The sequence below is a fragment of the Neovison vison genome, chromosome 3 (genome assembly GCF_020171115.1).
Source record: "Neovison vison isolate M4711 chromosome 3, ASM_NN_V1, whole genome shotgun sequence".
NCBI lineage: Eukaryota > Metazoa > Chordata > Mammalia > Carnivora > Mustelidae > Neogale > Neogale vison.
Window position 1 is genome coordinate 74,427,876 of NC_058093.1, and position 17,371 is coordinate 74,445,246.

General features: G+C 42.2%; 1 protein-coding gene across 5 annotated transcripts in view; it reads right to left on the reverse strand.

Moving 5' to 3' along the window:
* Nucleotides 1-17,371, reverse strand: part of TTN (titin) — a 274,456-nt gene that overhangs the window by 11,165 nt on the left and 245,920 nt on the right. For all 5 annotated transcript variants that reach the window (XM_044242432.1, XM_044242430.1, XM_044242431.1 and 2 more), the window contains 23 exons: nt 16,973-17,278; nt 15,090-16,856; nt 14,495-14,788; nt 13,513-13,800; nt 13,101-13,400; nt 10,950-13,016; nt 10,551-10,853; nt 10,145-10,450; nt 9,742-10,032; nt 9,347-9,643; nt 8,914-9,219; nt 7,440-7,745; nt 7,077-7,358; nt 6,289-6,882; nt 5,882-6,169; nt 5,478-5,777; nt 4,732-5,034; nt 3,567-3,869; nt 2,863-3,447; nt 2,429-2,734; nt 2,014-2,313; nt 750-1,325; nt 338-643 (listed from right to left, as the gene is read on the reverse strand). In XM_044242432.1, coding sequence (XP_044098367.1) covers nt 338-643; nt 750-1,325; nt 2,014-2,313; nt 2,429-2,734; nt 2,863-3,447; nt 3,567-3,869; nt 4,732-5,034; nt 5,478-5,777; nt 5,882-6,169; nt 6,289-6,882; nt 7,077-7,358; nt 7,440-7,745; nt 8,914-9,219; nt 9,347-9,643; nt 9,742-10,032; nt 10,145-10,450; nt 10,551-10,853; nt 10,950-13,016; nt 13,101-13,400; nt 13,513-13,800; nt 14,495-14,788; nt 15,090-16,856; nt 16,973-17,278 — 10,974 coding nt within the window. The remainder of the gene's footprint in view (nt 1-337; nt 644-749; nt 1,326-2,013; nt 2,314-2,428; nt 2,735-2,862; nt 3,448-3,566; nt 3,870-4,731; nt 5,035-5,477; nt 5,778-5,881; nt 6,170-6,288; nt 6,883-7,076; nt 7,359-7,439; nt 7,746-8,913; nt 9,220-9,346; nt 9,644-9,741; nt 10,033-10,144; nt 10,451-10,550; nt 10,854-10,949; nt 13,017-13,100; nt 13,401-13,512; nt 13,801-14,494; nt 14,789-15,089; nt 16,857-16,972; nt 17,279-17,371) is intronic.

A 17,371-nucleotide genomic window follows, 5' to 3' on the forward strand; every position in this document is an offset into this window, starting at 1 on the left:
GAGGCTTTAACCCACTGAGCCACCCAATCACCCCAAAAGCTTAGTTTTTAAAAAGACTATCTTACAAACCCAAAGTTCTAAGAACAGCTATTCCAGAAAAAGGAAATGGGTCACTTTATGCTAAGAAACTTACCAAAACACAAAGTTCGTTTTTTAAAGAAGAACTAGGGTTTATATTTGCCCTTGTAGATGTGCAAAAGTTCAGTTTAAGTGAGATAAAAGGCACTTGTATTTTATCTAAATCTTGGCTTTTTCCTTTCAAACGTTATTTCTATTAGTAAGAGTTTTGCGTAAGGATGGAATTTTGCTGTAGGAAGATTGTAGAGATTGTACTCACCAAAAGGACTCTTAATGATCACAACTGAGGCAACCTCTAGAGGCTCACTGATGCCGAAAGTGTTTTGGGCTGAAACCCGGAAGTAATAGCCAGCATTTTCTGTGAGGTTTACAATTCTGCAGGTTGTCACCGAGATGGCTGAAGACACCAATTGCCATTCAGCTCCTTCCTTGGCCTCACATTTCTCCACCACATAGTTGGTGATCCAGGAGCCTCCATCATCTGCGGGTGGTTTCCAGCTGATCACTGCGGAGTTCTTCAACAGAGCTTCTATCACAATTGGTCCTGTGGGTTTGTCTGGTTTATCTGTTGAGAGAAAATACAATTATAGTGGTTTTTTGTAGTAGGTCACCTGAGATCTTTTTTTTTTTCTTGAAAAGTTAAAAAAACACTAAAAACTAAAATAAAATACCTTGTATTTCCACATCAAGGATGGCATCAACTGTTCCAAAAATATTGCTGAGCTGAACTTTGTATTTCCCAGCATGAGTCTTATGTTGGACATTCTTTATGACAAGATGAGTATAGTGCTCAGTGTTTTCAATAGTAATGTTTTCTGAGTTTTGCAGAAGTTTCTGGCCATGGAACCAAGTGATGGAAGGTACTGGACGACCAATGTACATAACATGAAGTCGAAGTGTCGAACCCACAGCACCATAATATTTCTCTTTCAGTGGGTAACCGGGATGGAACTGTGGTGTTGCTTGCAGGAGAAGCTTACTACTGGTTTCTACTTCTCCAACCTCATTAGTAGCTACGCAGGTATAAACACCTTCATCTTCTTGTTCCTCTGTCATTACGGTTAGCGTATGTGTGCGTCCATCTGAAGACATTTTGTACTTCCGGCTTTGTACCAGCTCCTTTCCAAATCGGTACCATTTAATGTCAGGAAGAGGCCTTCCAACAATCTGGCATGACAGCTGAGCAGCTTCACCCAACTTGGTGGTAACATCCTCCATTTCTTTGCGTACTCCTGGAGCCTCTCCGGCTGAAGGATATAAAAGATAATATTAATGCATTATTATTACTACTAAATCTATAATCCTCTGCCCTTGTATAGCAGGAATGAATTTACCTTTTTGACTAACACTCTCTTAGACACCATGATTTACACATGAGTATCTAGAAATTTAATAGTGCTTTTCCTGGGGTCTTTTGGGAAATAGGGATTCAGTGAGCACATCATCACATTATTACGTAAGTGACTTTCCTCTTTACAGTTGGGAGACCATCGCTTCTCGGCCTTTTGGCCAAGATCAAGTGTACAGTCAGAAATTATAAGGGGTCTGGGGAAATTTATGAATTCTCTCTATTAATCTATAGAAAGAATCTTTGCCTTACTTAAGTTCACTGAAGTGGGGTACATTTGTTGACCCTTCAAGTCTTATTAGGAAGCATAAAGAAATCCCAAACCATTGCATCGGAAGAGAAATTGCTTTAAGAATGTGCTCAGGTCACTGCACCTAACATCTACTGAGGTTACATGCTTGGAATGACTTCTATAGAACATGGCAGCTATTTCCTGTGTATGTATATGCCAAAGTGAGTTCACGCTTCCCAAACACTTGCTCTCCTCCAATAAGGTTTTCTGTACATCTACTTAATATCAAGGAAGAATGAGCCTTAACACGTTGCTTAGTTTGTAGGTCAAAAGCAGAGAACTAGTGGCTACTTACATGTTAGCTTAGTCTTTATAGACATAGCAGTTCTTCGAGGTCTGCTAAGGCCGGTCTCATTCTCAGCAAAAACCCTGAATTCATATTCAGTAGCTTCCAGCAACCCCCCTATTGTGAACTGCCTGTCCTTGATGCGCTCCTTATTGCTCTTCTTCCAGGCACTGTCTCCAGACTGCCTGTATTCAACCCAGTATCCAAGGATGTCTTTGCCACCATCACATTCTGGTTTCTCCCACTGTAGAGTGACACTATCTTTGGATATTGAAAGAATCTCAAGTTCTCCAGGTTGGCTTGGCTTATCTGAAATATTTTCAAACAATCGAAAAGGGAATCAGTTTTACTGCTGACATAAAAGCGAAAGACCCAAGATGGCTTGCCTCTTTGGTTTGAGCCCCTTTAGAGACTCTCTCCTTACCAAAGGGATCTTTGCAAACGACTGGTTCAGAAGCAGGGCTGGTCTCGCTTAGGCCAACCTCATTCTGTGCGATGATGCGGAACTGATACTCTGCGTCGGGAACAAGTCCAGTGACTGTGTACATTGTGGTCGTTATCTGAGTCTTGTTGTGCCTGACCCACTTGTCCGTTGAGGTCTCCTTGCGTTCAATGTAATAGCCTGTGACTCGAGAACCACCGTCGTCTTTGGGCCGGGACCAAGACAGGCTGACAGAACTCTTGGTCACATCGAGTACTTCTGGGGGATTGCTTGGAGGCTCCGGAGGATCTATGGATATGAAGTAGAAAACATGGGTTGAGAGTACAGTCCCATATCTTGTAAGCTGATGGCTTTCATCTCAAAATGAAAGAGTACTATAAGAATTTTTACAGTGTTGTGGTTGGAAGATTACTTACTCAGTGGTGTTTTTGGTATGACTGGTTCTTCAGATTTCAAGGGTTTGCTTATGCCAAACTGGTTTTCAGCTGAAACACGGAAATGGTATTCCACATTCTCTTTGAGGCCCTTTACTACCAGAGATGTACCTCGGACTCTGGAATCAATCGTATACCAGGCAGCTTTAGACACTTCTCGTCTCTCGAGAATATAGCCTAAGATGTCAGCACCACCATCATCGGCAGGGGGTCTCCAGCTGACCCTTACAGAGCGAGCTTGTATGTCGTCATATTCAAGTGGCCCTTCAGGAGGATTGGGATTTCCTATCACCCTGACTTTGATGTAGACAGTCTTCTTGCCACACTTGTTTTCCAGAACCAGGTCATAAGTGCCAGAATCATCCCTGTCTGCTTCTTTGATTACAAGCTCAGTGTGTGTTTCAGAGGTTGCAATCATGGCACGTTTACTAACATCTTGTCCTTCCTTGGTCCATTTACATATTGGGAATGGTTTTCCTTTGATTGGTATGGTAAGTCTGATGACTCCACCTTGTCTCACAAAGATACCTTCTTGGTATCTTTCATCAAGTTCATAATCAGGATATTCTAGGAAAAAAAGATCCAGTTACAATTAGCATTTCTTAGGTAGTGGGGTGGGATGGTAAGAAATAAATCTTAAGAAATAAATCAATTATTCACAGAAAGTAAGTGATCATATTTCTTACCAAGCATTTCGGTGACTTTGACTGTTCCTGGTACTTCAGCAGGCTCCCCAGGCCCACCAGCATTACAAGCTAGGACACGGAATCTGTATTCAGCGCCCTGAGGTAGATGTGTTAGGGTATACTCCCGAATCTTGGTTGGGGTGGTGTTACATTTGGTCCATTCGTGTTGATCTACTTTTTGCATTTCAATCAAGTAACCTGTGACTTTAGATCCTCCTTCATCTTCTGGAACACTCCAGGCCAGGGAGACTGATGTCCTTGTTGTATCAGTAACTCTTGGGTTTTGCGGCTTCCCTGGAGGAGCTGGGGTTAAGAATAAGACAATTAGGGCACCTGGGTGGCTCAGTGGGTTAAGCCGCTACTTTCAGCTCAGGTCATGATCTCAGGGTCCTGGGATCTGGTCCCACATCGGGCTCTCTGCTCAGCAGGGAGCCTGCTTCCTCCTCTCTCTCTCTCTCTGCCTGCCTCTGTGCCTACTTGTGATCTCTCTCTGTCAAATAAATAAATTAAAAAAAAGAATAAGACAATTAGATATTGTTAAAGTTGCTGCCAAGCTGAAAATCAACTGTGCCACCTAAGATGCAATGAATTGTGTAAACATTAGAATACAGTTTTTTGTTAAAATTTTCTTCATTTTATCAGTTAATAATACTTAAAGCTCTTGCTTTTTCCTCAGTCTTAAATGTGCTTTATTTATGATCACTACTGCCACCCTACATTTATCATCAGCTCTCAAAGTGCTTTTAGAAGTAGTAACTTATTCAAAGAACTAAGCACTGATATAGAGCATGTATTATAAGTCCCATTTTAAAGAATTGGGAATAGATTCAAGAGGGTAATACAAAAAGTTACTTGCCCAAAGCTGCTAGGGGCTGGAGTGGGGAGGGGATCCACAACTGAACTTTCTGAGCTGATGGAAGAATGAACTCACCCTCTCTCTCTCTCTCTCTCTCCAATACATATATATATTTATATATATATATATTTTAAGAACTCTATATTTTGACTGTGGCGGTGCTTACAAACAGGACCTTTTCAGAAGTCGGCTACCACCATCATAGAGTGGTTTTTCCCAGGCCAGAGTGACAGTTGATTTGGTGACATCATAAATTTTACTATATTTAAATTATATCTCACAAAATTGACCTATACACAATGTATTTACCAATTGGATCCATGGCAACGATGGGTTTGGAAGGACGACTTGGTTTCCCAGTCCCTCTCACATTAATGGCTGTGACACGGTGTTCATATTCTAAGCCTTCAATAAGGCCAGTGGAACGGTAACGTGTCATCGTCACTGGTACTTTATTTACACGGACCCATCGATCTGCTCTCACTTCTTTGCGCTCTATGATATATCCAGTCACTTGGGAGCCACCATCGTTTTCTGGTGGATACCAAGTCAGTGTCATGCCATCACGGGAGACATCAAATATTTGTAATGTTTCTGGAGGTCCTGGAATACCTGCAGTCAGACAGAGGTAAACACATTATGGCAATGAGAATAAAGTAAAGACACACACATTTCTGTAAGTATGTCTTAGCCTTTTAAATAGCATAAGAGACTTGTGACTATTTTTTCAGTTTTTATTTTTATACTTTTCTTGAGGCTCCTCATTTTCTTTAATTTTGTAAACATTTACTAGGCATGTATTCTGTATTTTTTTCCTCACTATAACCTAGCCAGTCCCCCCGTCTCCCTCATTCCTTCCTTTTCTCCTTTCTCTTTTTCATTAAAACAGACAAACAAACAAAAACGCTGTTGAAAACCTCCAGGAAACTTTAGAAAGACCCTAGGGTTAATTTTGGGACCTCTTTTTCCTTAGTACATAGTAAAAACAAATTCCCTTCTGTCAACTTTCAGAATCAGGTGGGGAGAATAGTAGTCTTAAGGGTCCAAGCACTTACTGATGCTGCTGCGACATTCTATGACCTCAGACTGCAAGTAAGAGCCAATCCCGAAGCGGTTCGTTGCAGCCACGCGGAACACATACTCATTGCCTTCAGTGAGTCTGGTAAACTTAAATGTCTGTCTAGTCACGGATTCAGACACTGGCAGCCATCCTGGACGATGGGCATCACGCTGTTCAACCACATAACCGCTCAATGGAGCGCCACCATCCAATTTGGGTGGTTCCCAGGAAATGGTAATTGAAGTAGCATCAATTTCATCAATCTTAATAGGCCCAGTTGGAGGACCAGGCTTGTCTATGAAAGAGAAAGAAATCCGGAAAATTAATTTTCACTTCAAATCACAATTGGGTGACTGAACATCAACAACTCACATGTGTCTTACCAACTCACATCCTTACCAAGAATGATAACTTTAATGGTCTCTGAAGTAGTTCCAGTGACATTCTTCAGTTCAAGTGTATATTCTCCAGTATCTCTGATGGTGGTTTCACGGATGGTTAATTTGGCTACTTTACTATGAGTTTCAACCGTGACACGCTCTGATTCTCTTAGTTTCGAACCAGCAAAGAACCAGGAAGCAGCAGGAGGTGGGCGACCAGCGATTGGTATCACGAGCTCCACTGGTCTGCCGGCTGGGACATGAACGGTCTTCTGAGGCATTGTAGAAAGATCGATTGTTGGCAACACTAGGAGAAAGAGAATAGGACTTAATTTTTAAGCATTATTTCTAAGGACAAAGTATCATGAATTCTGAATGTTTTCTTTACATCACTGTTATGGTTGTTTTTGGTGATTTGGTACATACCTCTGAGGTCTTGTACAGTCACGGCTGTGACGATCTCTCTTGGCTCTGACACGCCTTTCTCATTTTGTGCCCTTACTCTAAATAGATACTGTTCACCTTCGTTTAAGGAAATAACAGTGTGCTCTAGGACTGTGGGTTTTAAGGTGACGACTTTCATCCACCTCTCGGTGCCAGCTTTGCAGGCCTCAAGGACATATCCTGTGAGTCGGCTACCACCATCGTAGAGTGGTTTTTCCCAGGCCAGAGTGACAGTTGATTTGGTGACATCGACCACTTCTAGCTTTGTAGGCACCAGAGGTACTTCTGAGACCAGAACTGCATCAGATGTTTCACATGGTTCCCCTATGCCATAAATATTTTCCGGCAACACTCGGAAATAGTACATGGTTCCTTCTACAAGTCCAGAAATTCGGTAAAGTGTCTTGCTGCATTTGGTAGTTACTGTTTTGAATGCTCTCATGGCAGCTTCACGTTTCTCAATAATGTAATTGTTGACAGGAGCTCCACCATCAATTGTGGGAATTTCCCAGGTAATGGTTACAGAATCTCTTGATACTTCTTTAACTCTCACTGAAGGACAGGGACCAGGAGTATCTAAAAAAGTAGAATGTAAGATTCAAACTTATTTGCTGATTGGTTGGTAGATTCTGTTTTGTGTTTTTCAGGAACACGTATTCAACATGGTTTCTCTCTAGAGAGGTGATCAATCCTAGGTCAAAGGGTATTTTTTTTTTTTTTTTTTTAAGAAATCTACTCAGAGTGTAGTCAATTTTAAGACAAATACTTACCATATACTTTAACAAGGACTGTTGCTGATTTCTTGCCAGATTGATTTTCGGCTTCAATAGTGTATTTTCCAGCATCGTACCGGTTAACTTTGTCCACAATAAGTAAAGAGTAGCTGTCAGTGGTGTCAATAATGGCCCGGTTTGCAAGGTCAATGCCCTTCTTGCTCCATGTGATGACGGGGGGTGGTCTTCCAGATACAGACACCATCAGGCGCAATGAGGCCCCAGCTCTGATGGTCACAGTCTTCTTTAAATCATCGGCAAGCTCTAGGTCTGGTATTTCTGGAAAGCAAATGTCAAAACTTAATTTATGAATAGGTGCGATGAGAAAAAAATTCACCTAAAAGCTTTTATTATAAATACCTAGTCTTTCCACGGGCTCAATTTCAGCAGTTGACTCGCTGTATTCACTCATACCCTTCGCATTCACAGCAGCAACCCTGAAGGAGTATTTCTGGCCCATTTTAAGCTCTGGCACAGTGAATTCAGTATTTCTTATTGTGGCATTGGTATGCACTCGGTACCAGTGATCAGTGTCTTTCTCTTGCATTTCAAGAACATATCCTATGATGTCAATGCCACCATCATACATGGGCTTGGTCCATGCCAAACTAATGCTGGTCTTGGTGGTATCCACAACTCTTGGAGCAGAAGGTGGTCCAGGGGTATCTATGGAATTTAAAAAGGGGGAGTTCACATATTATACAAATAAGGAAGGTTTGAGGGTTTATATTTTTGGTTTTCAAGACTCACAAAGGCATTATTACTCCCCCCACCCCACCACCAGTATTTCAAAAGGTCTTTTCATAAGGTTTATAGGGGAAAAAAAAACCCTGTGATTTATTAAAGTCAATATTTTAAAAGGTCTTTCTATAGTGTAGTAAAGGATTAAAATTTTTTAAAAAAGGATTCATTAAGTTGTATCCTTACTGGCCATAAGAAATACAAGTCACCTTATGATCTCTGCATCTTAACCCATAGTATGTGGTCACCTTCCCTTTCTTCTGATTCTCCCACCCCCAGAAGAGTAAGGCATTTTTGTTTTTTGTCCACACTCTCCAAGATAATCTGTATACCTGGGCTCTTCTGATATTATAGGACAGCGCTGAATGCTATATCATTATTATTCATATATCAACATCATTATTATTTTATTTAAAAAATTACATTTCCTTAGAAAGGTAAATGTTTTCTTTCTGCTACTTTGGCTAGCTATGTTGGATTCTTCTAGCTCCGCTCATTGCTTAAAAATACCTGTTCTCAGGCACTTTCCCTTAGTCACTCAGCTCCCACAGCGTTAGTATCACTTGTCACCTCTGTGTTTCTACTGAGTATGCAAAGTGGTTTCCTCTTCTTCCACTATTCAGTCACAGTGTTTTATTCTTTTTAGTCAGGCTCAAACACTTTTTGTACAAGGATTTGCCACTTATTTTTGAAGCTCTTGTGACAATTTTGTTAGGCACTTGTTAGAATACTAACCTTTATGCTCTTCTTAAACAAGACATCTTTTTACTTTTTAGTAATTATTATCACATGCCACATTTTTCCCATTCTTAGGAATATTCACAAAATATATCTCTTTCATATTGGTTGTCAAATAATTTATTTTTTCATAGACTGGAAAATACTGTGATAATTTTTAGCGATGTAACTGCCAACTTATCAACAAAAGTAGTGGTTAAAATGTTCTGGCCTAGCTATATTTAAGATCCCTCCAATAAGCATATTCTTTTCTAGATCATTCATAAATTCTAGAGGTTCTTAGAAATGGTATATTGGAAAATTTGTAACATGGTTTTAATGGGCATTAGGTTTGTGTCTGATTCTTAGAACTCACATGATGGTTCTCGGCATGAGATGAAGTTGGAAGCTTCGCTGGGTTCACTGTTACCAGCAGCGTTCACCGCGGTGACCCGGAACTGGTAATCACAACCTTCCATGAGGCCAGTCACCTTCAGCCTGGTATCATATACCACGTAGTCTTTGTTGACACGTGTCCAGCGCAGGCTCTTTTTCTCACGTTTGTCTACTAGATAGTTGTTGATCTCATTACCACCATCAGATTCAGGTTTTGTCCACTGGATGATGATATGCTCTTTGCCGGCCCCAACTTCTTCGGGTATGCCCGGTTGTGATGGAATAGCTGTTTATATTTTTATGAAAGTGAGGATGGTCAGAATTATACAAAATCACTATTGATAGGACAGTCCCCCTCACCCCCGATCCCATTATATTTAACTACCAAGTTGTTGCAGAGTGTTAATACTCACTGAATGAGTTTCTGGCTACAATTGGCTCTGATTCAATAGGCACACCAGGGCCATATTTGTTCACTGCCCGCACTCGGAATATGTATTCATTGTTCTTGATGAGTCTGGTAACAACGTGGGACAGGGTTGGGCATTCGCCTTCAACGATCACCCAGTTGAGCCTGCTAGTCTCTCGTCTTTCCACGATGTAGTGAGTTATTTCTGCCCCTCCATCTTCCTGAGGAAGGCTCCAGGCTAAAGTGCACTTTTCCTCTGTCACTCTGCTGACAGTGAGCTTTCCACATGGGCCGGGGGAATCTGAAACAGGTGTGAATGGTAAGCAGTGATTCAGATGTTTTTTTTCTACCCACACATGAAAATGCTATACAAACTAAAAGAACATCTGACAGGCTTACCAAGAACTTTGACCAGGACAGACACAGCCTTGGTCCCACTGGCATTCTTCACTGTTAGTGTGTATTTTCCGCTGTCACTTCTGTCACAGAACTTGATCACAGCAGTTGCACGCTTGCCTGTATACTGCAAAGAGACCTTTTCACAGAGATCTAGTTCCTTGTCCCCTTTGGTCCAGATAATTTTGGGTTCAGGTTTGCCACCAACTGCAGCATCGAGGACGAGATCTGAGCCTGCTCTGATGGTAACCAGGTCACCCTGTAATCTGGCATCCAGTTCAGCTTTGGGTGGAGCTATCATAGACAGAATGATTATGATTAAATATAGGACCATTTATTTTCACAAAAATTGTGATCATTTAAAAGGAGTACATTGATTATATTTTATTATTATTATTATTTTTACCATATTCATCTCTGCAAGTGACAGGGCCTGTGGATTCTGATCCTTTGCTAATTACTCCTGCTGCATTCTTAGCCAACACACGGAATTCATAAGTGTCTCCTTCACTGAGAGCAGTCACAGTGAAGAAATTGTCGGATACGATGGTATAGTTGCATTTTAGCCAGCGACCATCTCCAACCTCACTGACGGGCTTACGCTCTACGATGTAGCCCACCACCTTGCTGCCACCATCATAAACCGGGGCAGACCAAATCAGTGACACTGTTGATCTTGTGACATCTGTCACCTCTGGTCTTCCTGGTGCATCTGGAAGGGATGCGAAAGTCAAGTTAAAAAAAACACAACTCTGAATTCTAGTGTCGATGATGATGATAAACTTATGTACCCATTCAATTTTGATACATACCAACTGGGTTTTGAGCCATCATAGGTCTTGAAGCTTCACTGGCTTTGCTAACACCTGCAGCATTGAGTGCATATGTTCTGAACTGGTATTCAAGTCCTTCTACCAAACCACTCACTTTGTAGTTGCACTCTAAGCATGGCACTTTGTTTTCTTTCACCCAAAGAATGGTGTTCCGTTCTTTCTTCTCAACCCAGTAGCCAATGATTTTACTGCCACCATCATGGTAAGGTTCTTCCCAACGAATGGACATGGCATTGGCAGACACGTGGTAGACTTCAGGTCTGGTAGGAGCACTTGGCGGGACTAAATACAAACAAAGGCATCAAATATGAATACGATTTTATAAAATTCAGGGGAAATACTTAATAATGAAGTTTGAAATATTTTTATTTTTCTCACCAAATGGATGCTCTGCAATTATTGGTGCTGATTCTAGAGGCTTGCTGACACCAAATCTGTTCTCTGAACTGACCCGGAAAGAATATTCCATGTATTTTGTGAGATGAGTGACTTTAATCTGAGTGCGCTTGACGCTGGAATTGACAAGCTGCCAAGCTGTTGTACCCGATTCACGCTTTTCAACTATGTAATTGGTAATGTCAGTGCCTCCATCATCTTTAGGTTCAGCCCATGACAGGACACACGATTCAGCCGAGACAGATGAGACCTCAATGGGGCCAGTTACTGGGCCTGGCCTTCCAATGACCACAACTGTGATGGTAAATGTTTTAACACCAGCTGTATTTTCCAGGGTCAAGAAGTATCTTCCAGAGTCACCTCTCATGCTATCCTTCACAGACAGGGTGGTTCTGTCTTTTGTTGTTGTGATACTCACTCGATCTGTCTCCTTAAGTCTCATTTCTTCAAGCTTCCATGTTACTTTGGGAGCAGGACGACCAGTGATTGGGACATCAATGGTAAATGTGCTTCCTGCTTTGCAAGTTATGAGCTGATTAGTAATTCCAGTGAGATCAGCAGTGGGCTCAATTTGAGGCTCCTTGATGATGACGGAGGAGAAGGCTTCCCTGGGTTCGCTGTAGCCAGCATCATTCTTGGCCTTCACACGGAATTCGTATTCGGTGTTCTCAACCAGGTGCTCCACTGTGAAAGTCATCTGTTTGGTGCGACCAGCCTCGACCCAGAAGTCAGATCCCTTTTGTCTCATTTCGAGAAGGTAGCCAGTGATCCGGCTGCCTCCATCATGGTCGGGTTTAAGCCATGCTAAGACTGCCGATGATTTGCTCGTGTCAATGATGTCTAGTCTCTTAGGTGGAGCGGGCTGTTCTGTGGCTACGATTGGTTCTGGCATTTCATAGGGTTCACCCACACCGTACTCATTTTCGGCAGAAACACGGAAATAGTATGGAACGCCTTCTGCCAGGTCACTGACCTTGAGGATCTGACGAGTGCATTTTTCACTGATAGCCTGCCAGCTACGACGACTTGCTTCTCGTTTTTCTACCACATAATGATGGATTCGGGCACCCCCGTCAAGGATAGGAGCATCCCACATCAGTGTAACAGATCCGCGGGTCACATCCTTGAAAGTGATTGGGCCAGGTGGGCCTGGAGTGTCTAGCACCTTTACAGTGAATGTGATTGACTTACTACCACTGTTGTTTTCTACGGTAAGGGTGTATTTCCCTGCATCATTTCTGTTGCAGTTTTCCACAGTGAGGGTGCTGAAGGAGTCTGTTGTGTGGATGTCAGCCCGAATGCTCAGGTTGGAGTCAGACTTGGTCCACACAGCCGTAGGAGTCGGTCTACCCTGGTAGGCAATGAAGAGGCGGATACTGGCCCCAGCTCTAACAATATGGGTCTGCTTGAAGTTTGCATCAATGTCTAACTCAGGAGCTGCTAATCGGTCAACTGCTTTAATTGCGCCGGTCACTTCGCAGCTCTCTCCTTTTCCGGCACCGTTGATGGCACTAACCCGGAATTTGTATTCTTCACCTGCTTGCAGGTCAGTGACTGTGTATCTCGTTTTCACACATGCCTCTGCATTTACCTTTTGCCAGTCTCCTAAGTCAGCTCTGCACATTTCAATGATATATCCAATTATTTCCATGCCGCCATCAAACACTGGCTTAGACCATTCTAAGCTCACAGTTGTCTTGGACGTGTCGGTCACCTTGACCACAGTGGGAGCACTTGGTGGGCTGACCGGCTCTCGACATTTGATTAGTCTTGAGATACCACTTGCAGGTCCCACTCCTGCTGCATTTTCAGCCATGACGTGGAATTCATACTCATTGCCCTCTATCAGACCAGTGACTTTGAATCTCGTCTCAGAGATTGGTCGTTTGCTGATCACTTTTACCCATCGTGTGCTTTTCTTTTCTCTCCTTTCAAGGATGTATTGTTGAATTTCGTTGCCACCATCTGATTCTGGCCTCGCCCATGTCAGGGTAATGCTATTGCCGGTTACATTACTAGGTTCTGGAGTGCCGGGGGCATCAGGAACAGCTGTAAAATTAAGACAAATTAGACATGTGGATTGGAAGTTAATCTTACGACATGGTACCCCTTAGAAAAACAACAGATACTTACTGTATTGTATTTGAGCAACTACTGGGTCAGAATCAAGCGGCCTCCCAACACCAAACTTGTTAACTGCAGAAACACGGAATTGGTATTCATTGCCATTTATTAGTTTGGTGGCAGTATAGCTGTGGGCCTGGCAGTTATCCTCAATTAGTGCCCAAGAAAGTCTGCTGGTTTCCCGTTTCTCAATGATGTAGTGAGTGACGGGAGCACAGCCGTCATTGACAGGAGCATCCCACCACAGGGTCACCTTCTCGCCAGTGATATTGGTGAATCTTATTGGCCCAACTACTTTTCCTGGTGTGTCTGTAAGAAAAGGTTCCAGAGTTAATTTTTCCTTGCCCCTTAAATTACAATCAGGCATGTCTCTAACCCAAGTCCTATAAATTATAAAATTAAGAAGTTGTTTCACAAGTACCTTGTACTTTCACCGTAATTTCTGCTTTTGAGGAGCCAGATGCATTTTTGGCTTCCACACAATATACACCACGATGGTCCCGGGTAGCATCTCTAACAAAAAGGCTGGTGGATCCTAGGACATCAGTTATTTCCATATTCATCTTCTTTTCAATTTCTACTCCATCTTTGAACCAAGTTACTCGAGGTACTGGCCGTCCCTGCACCAAAGCTTTAATTCTGAGGCTCTCTCCAGACTTAATAATGAGACCATCAAAGTACTCAGGGCCAAACTCTACAGTTGGTGGAACTATAAAAGATATAGAAATAATATGCATTAGTTTGGCTAGATAAAAACGTAAGCATGTTTTTCATTAGCACCATATCCTAAAGCCTGGAAGGATAATGTATATCCTGTGTTACCAAAGCTTGTTGTGAAAGCAGGATTGAGAATTGAGAATCGAGATTATGGGGCAGAACATGTGCATGCTACGAAGTCATCCCCTTTTTATGTCTATCGTGTTATTAATCTTGCATTGCCATTTGTAATTAGAAGATATTTATAGATCATTTACTTCCTAATGCTGCTGTATATTCAAACAAGTTCCTGTAGGAGGTCATCAGCTGCACTCAAGCAAGGTGAGGACTGTACCACAGGGTTGTGCTGTATTTTAGTAACTTCAGAAAAGCTGGACAGTTATTCTTGAGAGTGTTTTTATTATAAAGGACTGGAATTACAAAACTCAAAACTCCTTCCCATTTGTATGCTATTTATATGGCAACAGAGTGAAACAATAACCATGCTAAAAAGAATCAATGCTAATTAGTTAATTTTTTTTCCCTCTTTTTATCTGAAAGGTAGAAAATCTAATTCATCCACATAGCAGTCCTGGGAAATCTATATGAAATGGTGTTCCCGTTCCCGTTATAGACTGGGGCCAAAGGTATCTTTAAAAAACGTGACTGCTCTTAAGCGTGTTTGGCAATCAGTTGGAAATGCTCACCATTTTCGTCTCTTGTCATGATAATGCCAGAAGACTGTGAAGGTGGACTTATGGTACCGACGGCATTTCTTGCAATTATTCTGAACTCATATCGGTCCCCAGGACTAAGTCCTGTGACTGTGTACTGACATTCACTGACGTCAGTAAAGTTGCATCTGACCCAGCGATCACTCCCTTGCCGTTTCTCAATGCTGTAGGCCACAATCTTACTGCCCCCGTCACGCAGGGGTGGGTTCCATTTAAGTGTGATGGTTTCCCGGGTGACATCAATGTAGTCAGGAGTGCCAGGAGGGTCTGAAAAAGTATGGAAATTAACTCTATCATTTCTGTAATCCATTTTTATCATCAATTCATTCACAGTGGAAGAAAAAAACAAGCTAATTTTAATTTCATATTTTTTTTGTAGCTAAGCTTTAAAAAGAACTTGACATTATTAGACTGACTTAAAATCATTCCCTTAGCTTTACTCGACTAGCTCTCGAGAGTGGACAGAAGATAGGTGAGGAGCAGATAAGTGGAAGAAAAGCAGTGTGTGTTTGTAGTAGGATATTCAGTTGCTGAATTAGATATATTCCAGAAATATTCAGTTACTTACCTACTGGAGAAACAGCTAAAGTAAATTTGCTTGGGTCACTGGGAGAGCTTAGGCCAGCAGAATTTTCAGCATATACGCGGAACTGGTAATCTAGGCCTTCCATGAGTCCCGTAACTCTATATTCTCTTCCAGATATTGGTGATGTATTAACTCTTTGCCAGAGGATGCTATTTCTTTCTTTCTTTTCAACATGGAATCCAGTAACTTCTGAACCACCATCATAAACTGGAGCGTCCCAAGTTAGTGACATGCCATCAGAAGTCACGTTGTATACAACTGGCTTTCCTGGGGGGCCAGGAATCCTGAATTGGTGTTTCGCCACAATAATGTTTGAGACAAGTGGCTCGCTGACTCCGTATCTATTTTCCGCCCTAACCCTAAACTGGTATTCAGCATCTTTGACCAGATTAGGAACTTTGAAAGTTGTCCGGGCAACACTTGAACACACCATCTTCCAATTAGTTTGTGAAGTTTCCCGCTTCTCAATGCTGTAACAGGTAATTTCTCCTCCTCCGTCATCTTCAGGCACATCCCAGGACATGATGACACTGTCAGCCTTGATTTCATCAAATCGAATGGGCCCTTTGGGCTTGGACGGTGGGCCAAGTGTGATGATTGTAATGGGATAGGCGTTTCTACAGACAGCATTATCGAGAATAAGGGTGTATTTCCCTCCGTTTTCTTTCTTGACGTTCTTAATACTCAAAGTAATTTTGTTTTCGGTTTTACTGAAACGAACATGCTCGGTTTCTTTCAGTGGCAAACCATCTTTCAGCCAACTGATAGATGGTTTGGGTTTTCCTTTATAAGGCAATTCGAGGTGTACATTATGCCCAATTCTCACAGCGATCTGTGCCCCAGGGATATCTGACAGGTCAACTTCAGGTGTAATCACAAGTTCTTTCACTGTAATTGGCCCAATAGTAACAGCATCACTCAGTCCTTTCTCATTTTTGGCAGATACTCTGAATTCCAGGACTGACTGTTCCTTAAGTTGGGTAACTTCAATTTCACAGGTCTTACTTGTGCCGGCATGTGACCATGTTTGTTCACCTTTCCCTTTCCTTTCCACAACATATTCTGTGACGATGCTACCACCATCAAAGTCAGGCTTGGTCCAGCTCAGGGTGACAGATGTCTTTGTCGAGTCTTTCACGGAAAGATCACGGATAGGAGCTGGGACTTCAGCAGCCTTCACTGGCTCTGTAGTTTCACAGGGCTCCCCAACTCCAATTTCGTTTTCTGCAAGAACTCTGAAGAAGAATGGAGTTTTCTCTGACAAATCTGTTATCTTAAAGGTTGTACTGGTACATTTGTGTGACACTGAAGACCATGTTCTCTTGGTGGCATCCCTCTTTTCAATGACATAATTGATTATGGGAGATCCTCCGTCAATGAGAGGAGGATCCCAGAACAGAGTGACTGTGCCTCGAGAAACATGTTTCACCTGTAGTTTCTGGCAGGCGGCTGGTGTATCCAGCACTTTAACGCTCACAGTGGAAGACTTTGCTTGACCAACGCCATTTTCTATTGTGAGAATATATTTCCCTGTATCGTTGCGAGTGACTTGAGGAATGATGAGTAATGAAGATGAATCAGTGTTCTGAATGTTGTATCTGGCATCACTGCCAAGATTCTTCTCATCTTTTCTCCATGTGACAGTAGGTGGAGGTCTGCCTTTGAAGGGAATCAACACTTGTACGTCTTCACCAGCTTTAGCTATAACAGAGGTTCTGAGAGCCACATCTAGGTCAATCTCTGGTTCCTCTGTAGACATAAAATGGACATACATTTTGAATTTTAAAGCAAGAAAATGAATGATTTCCTAGACGCACTCTCATTAAAAAAAAAAAACAAACACAACCATACGAGTAGGTACATACCAAGTATATCTTTAGCTTGCACAGGTTCAGTCATTTCTATAGGTTCTCCTTGTCCAGCACAGTTTACAGCAGACACCTGGAAGTAGTAGTTGACTCCAGGTGTCAGGTTCGATACCACATATTCTGTGGTTCTGACTTCTCCCTTGGTAGAGACAATAGTCCATTCCTCTTCCTCTCCTTGTCTCATCGCAACAACGTATCCAGTAACAGCACTGCCTCCGTCATAGACGGGTTTACTCCAGCCAAGAGTGATGGAGGATTTGGTTGAATCTGCTACTCTTATCTTAGCTGGTGGGCCTGGAGGGTCTGGAATGACCAGAATTACACTCAGTGATTACATGGTCATGTACAATTTAGGGACATGAAGGAGACATAGATGAAGATGCTGCGTTGATGAGC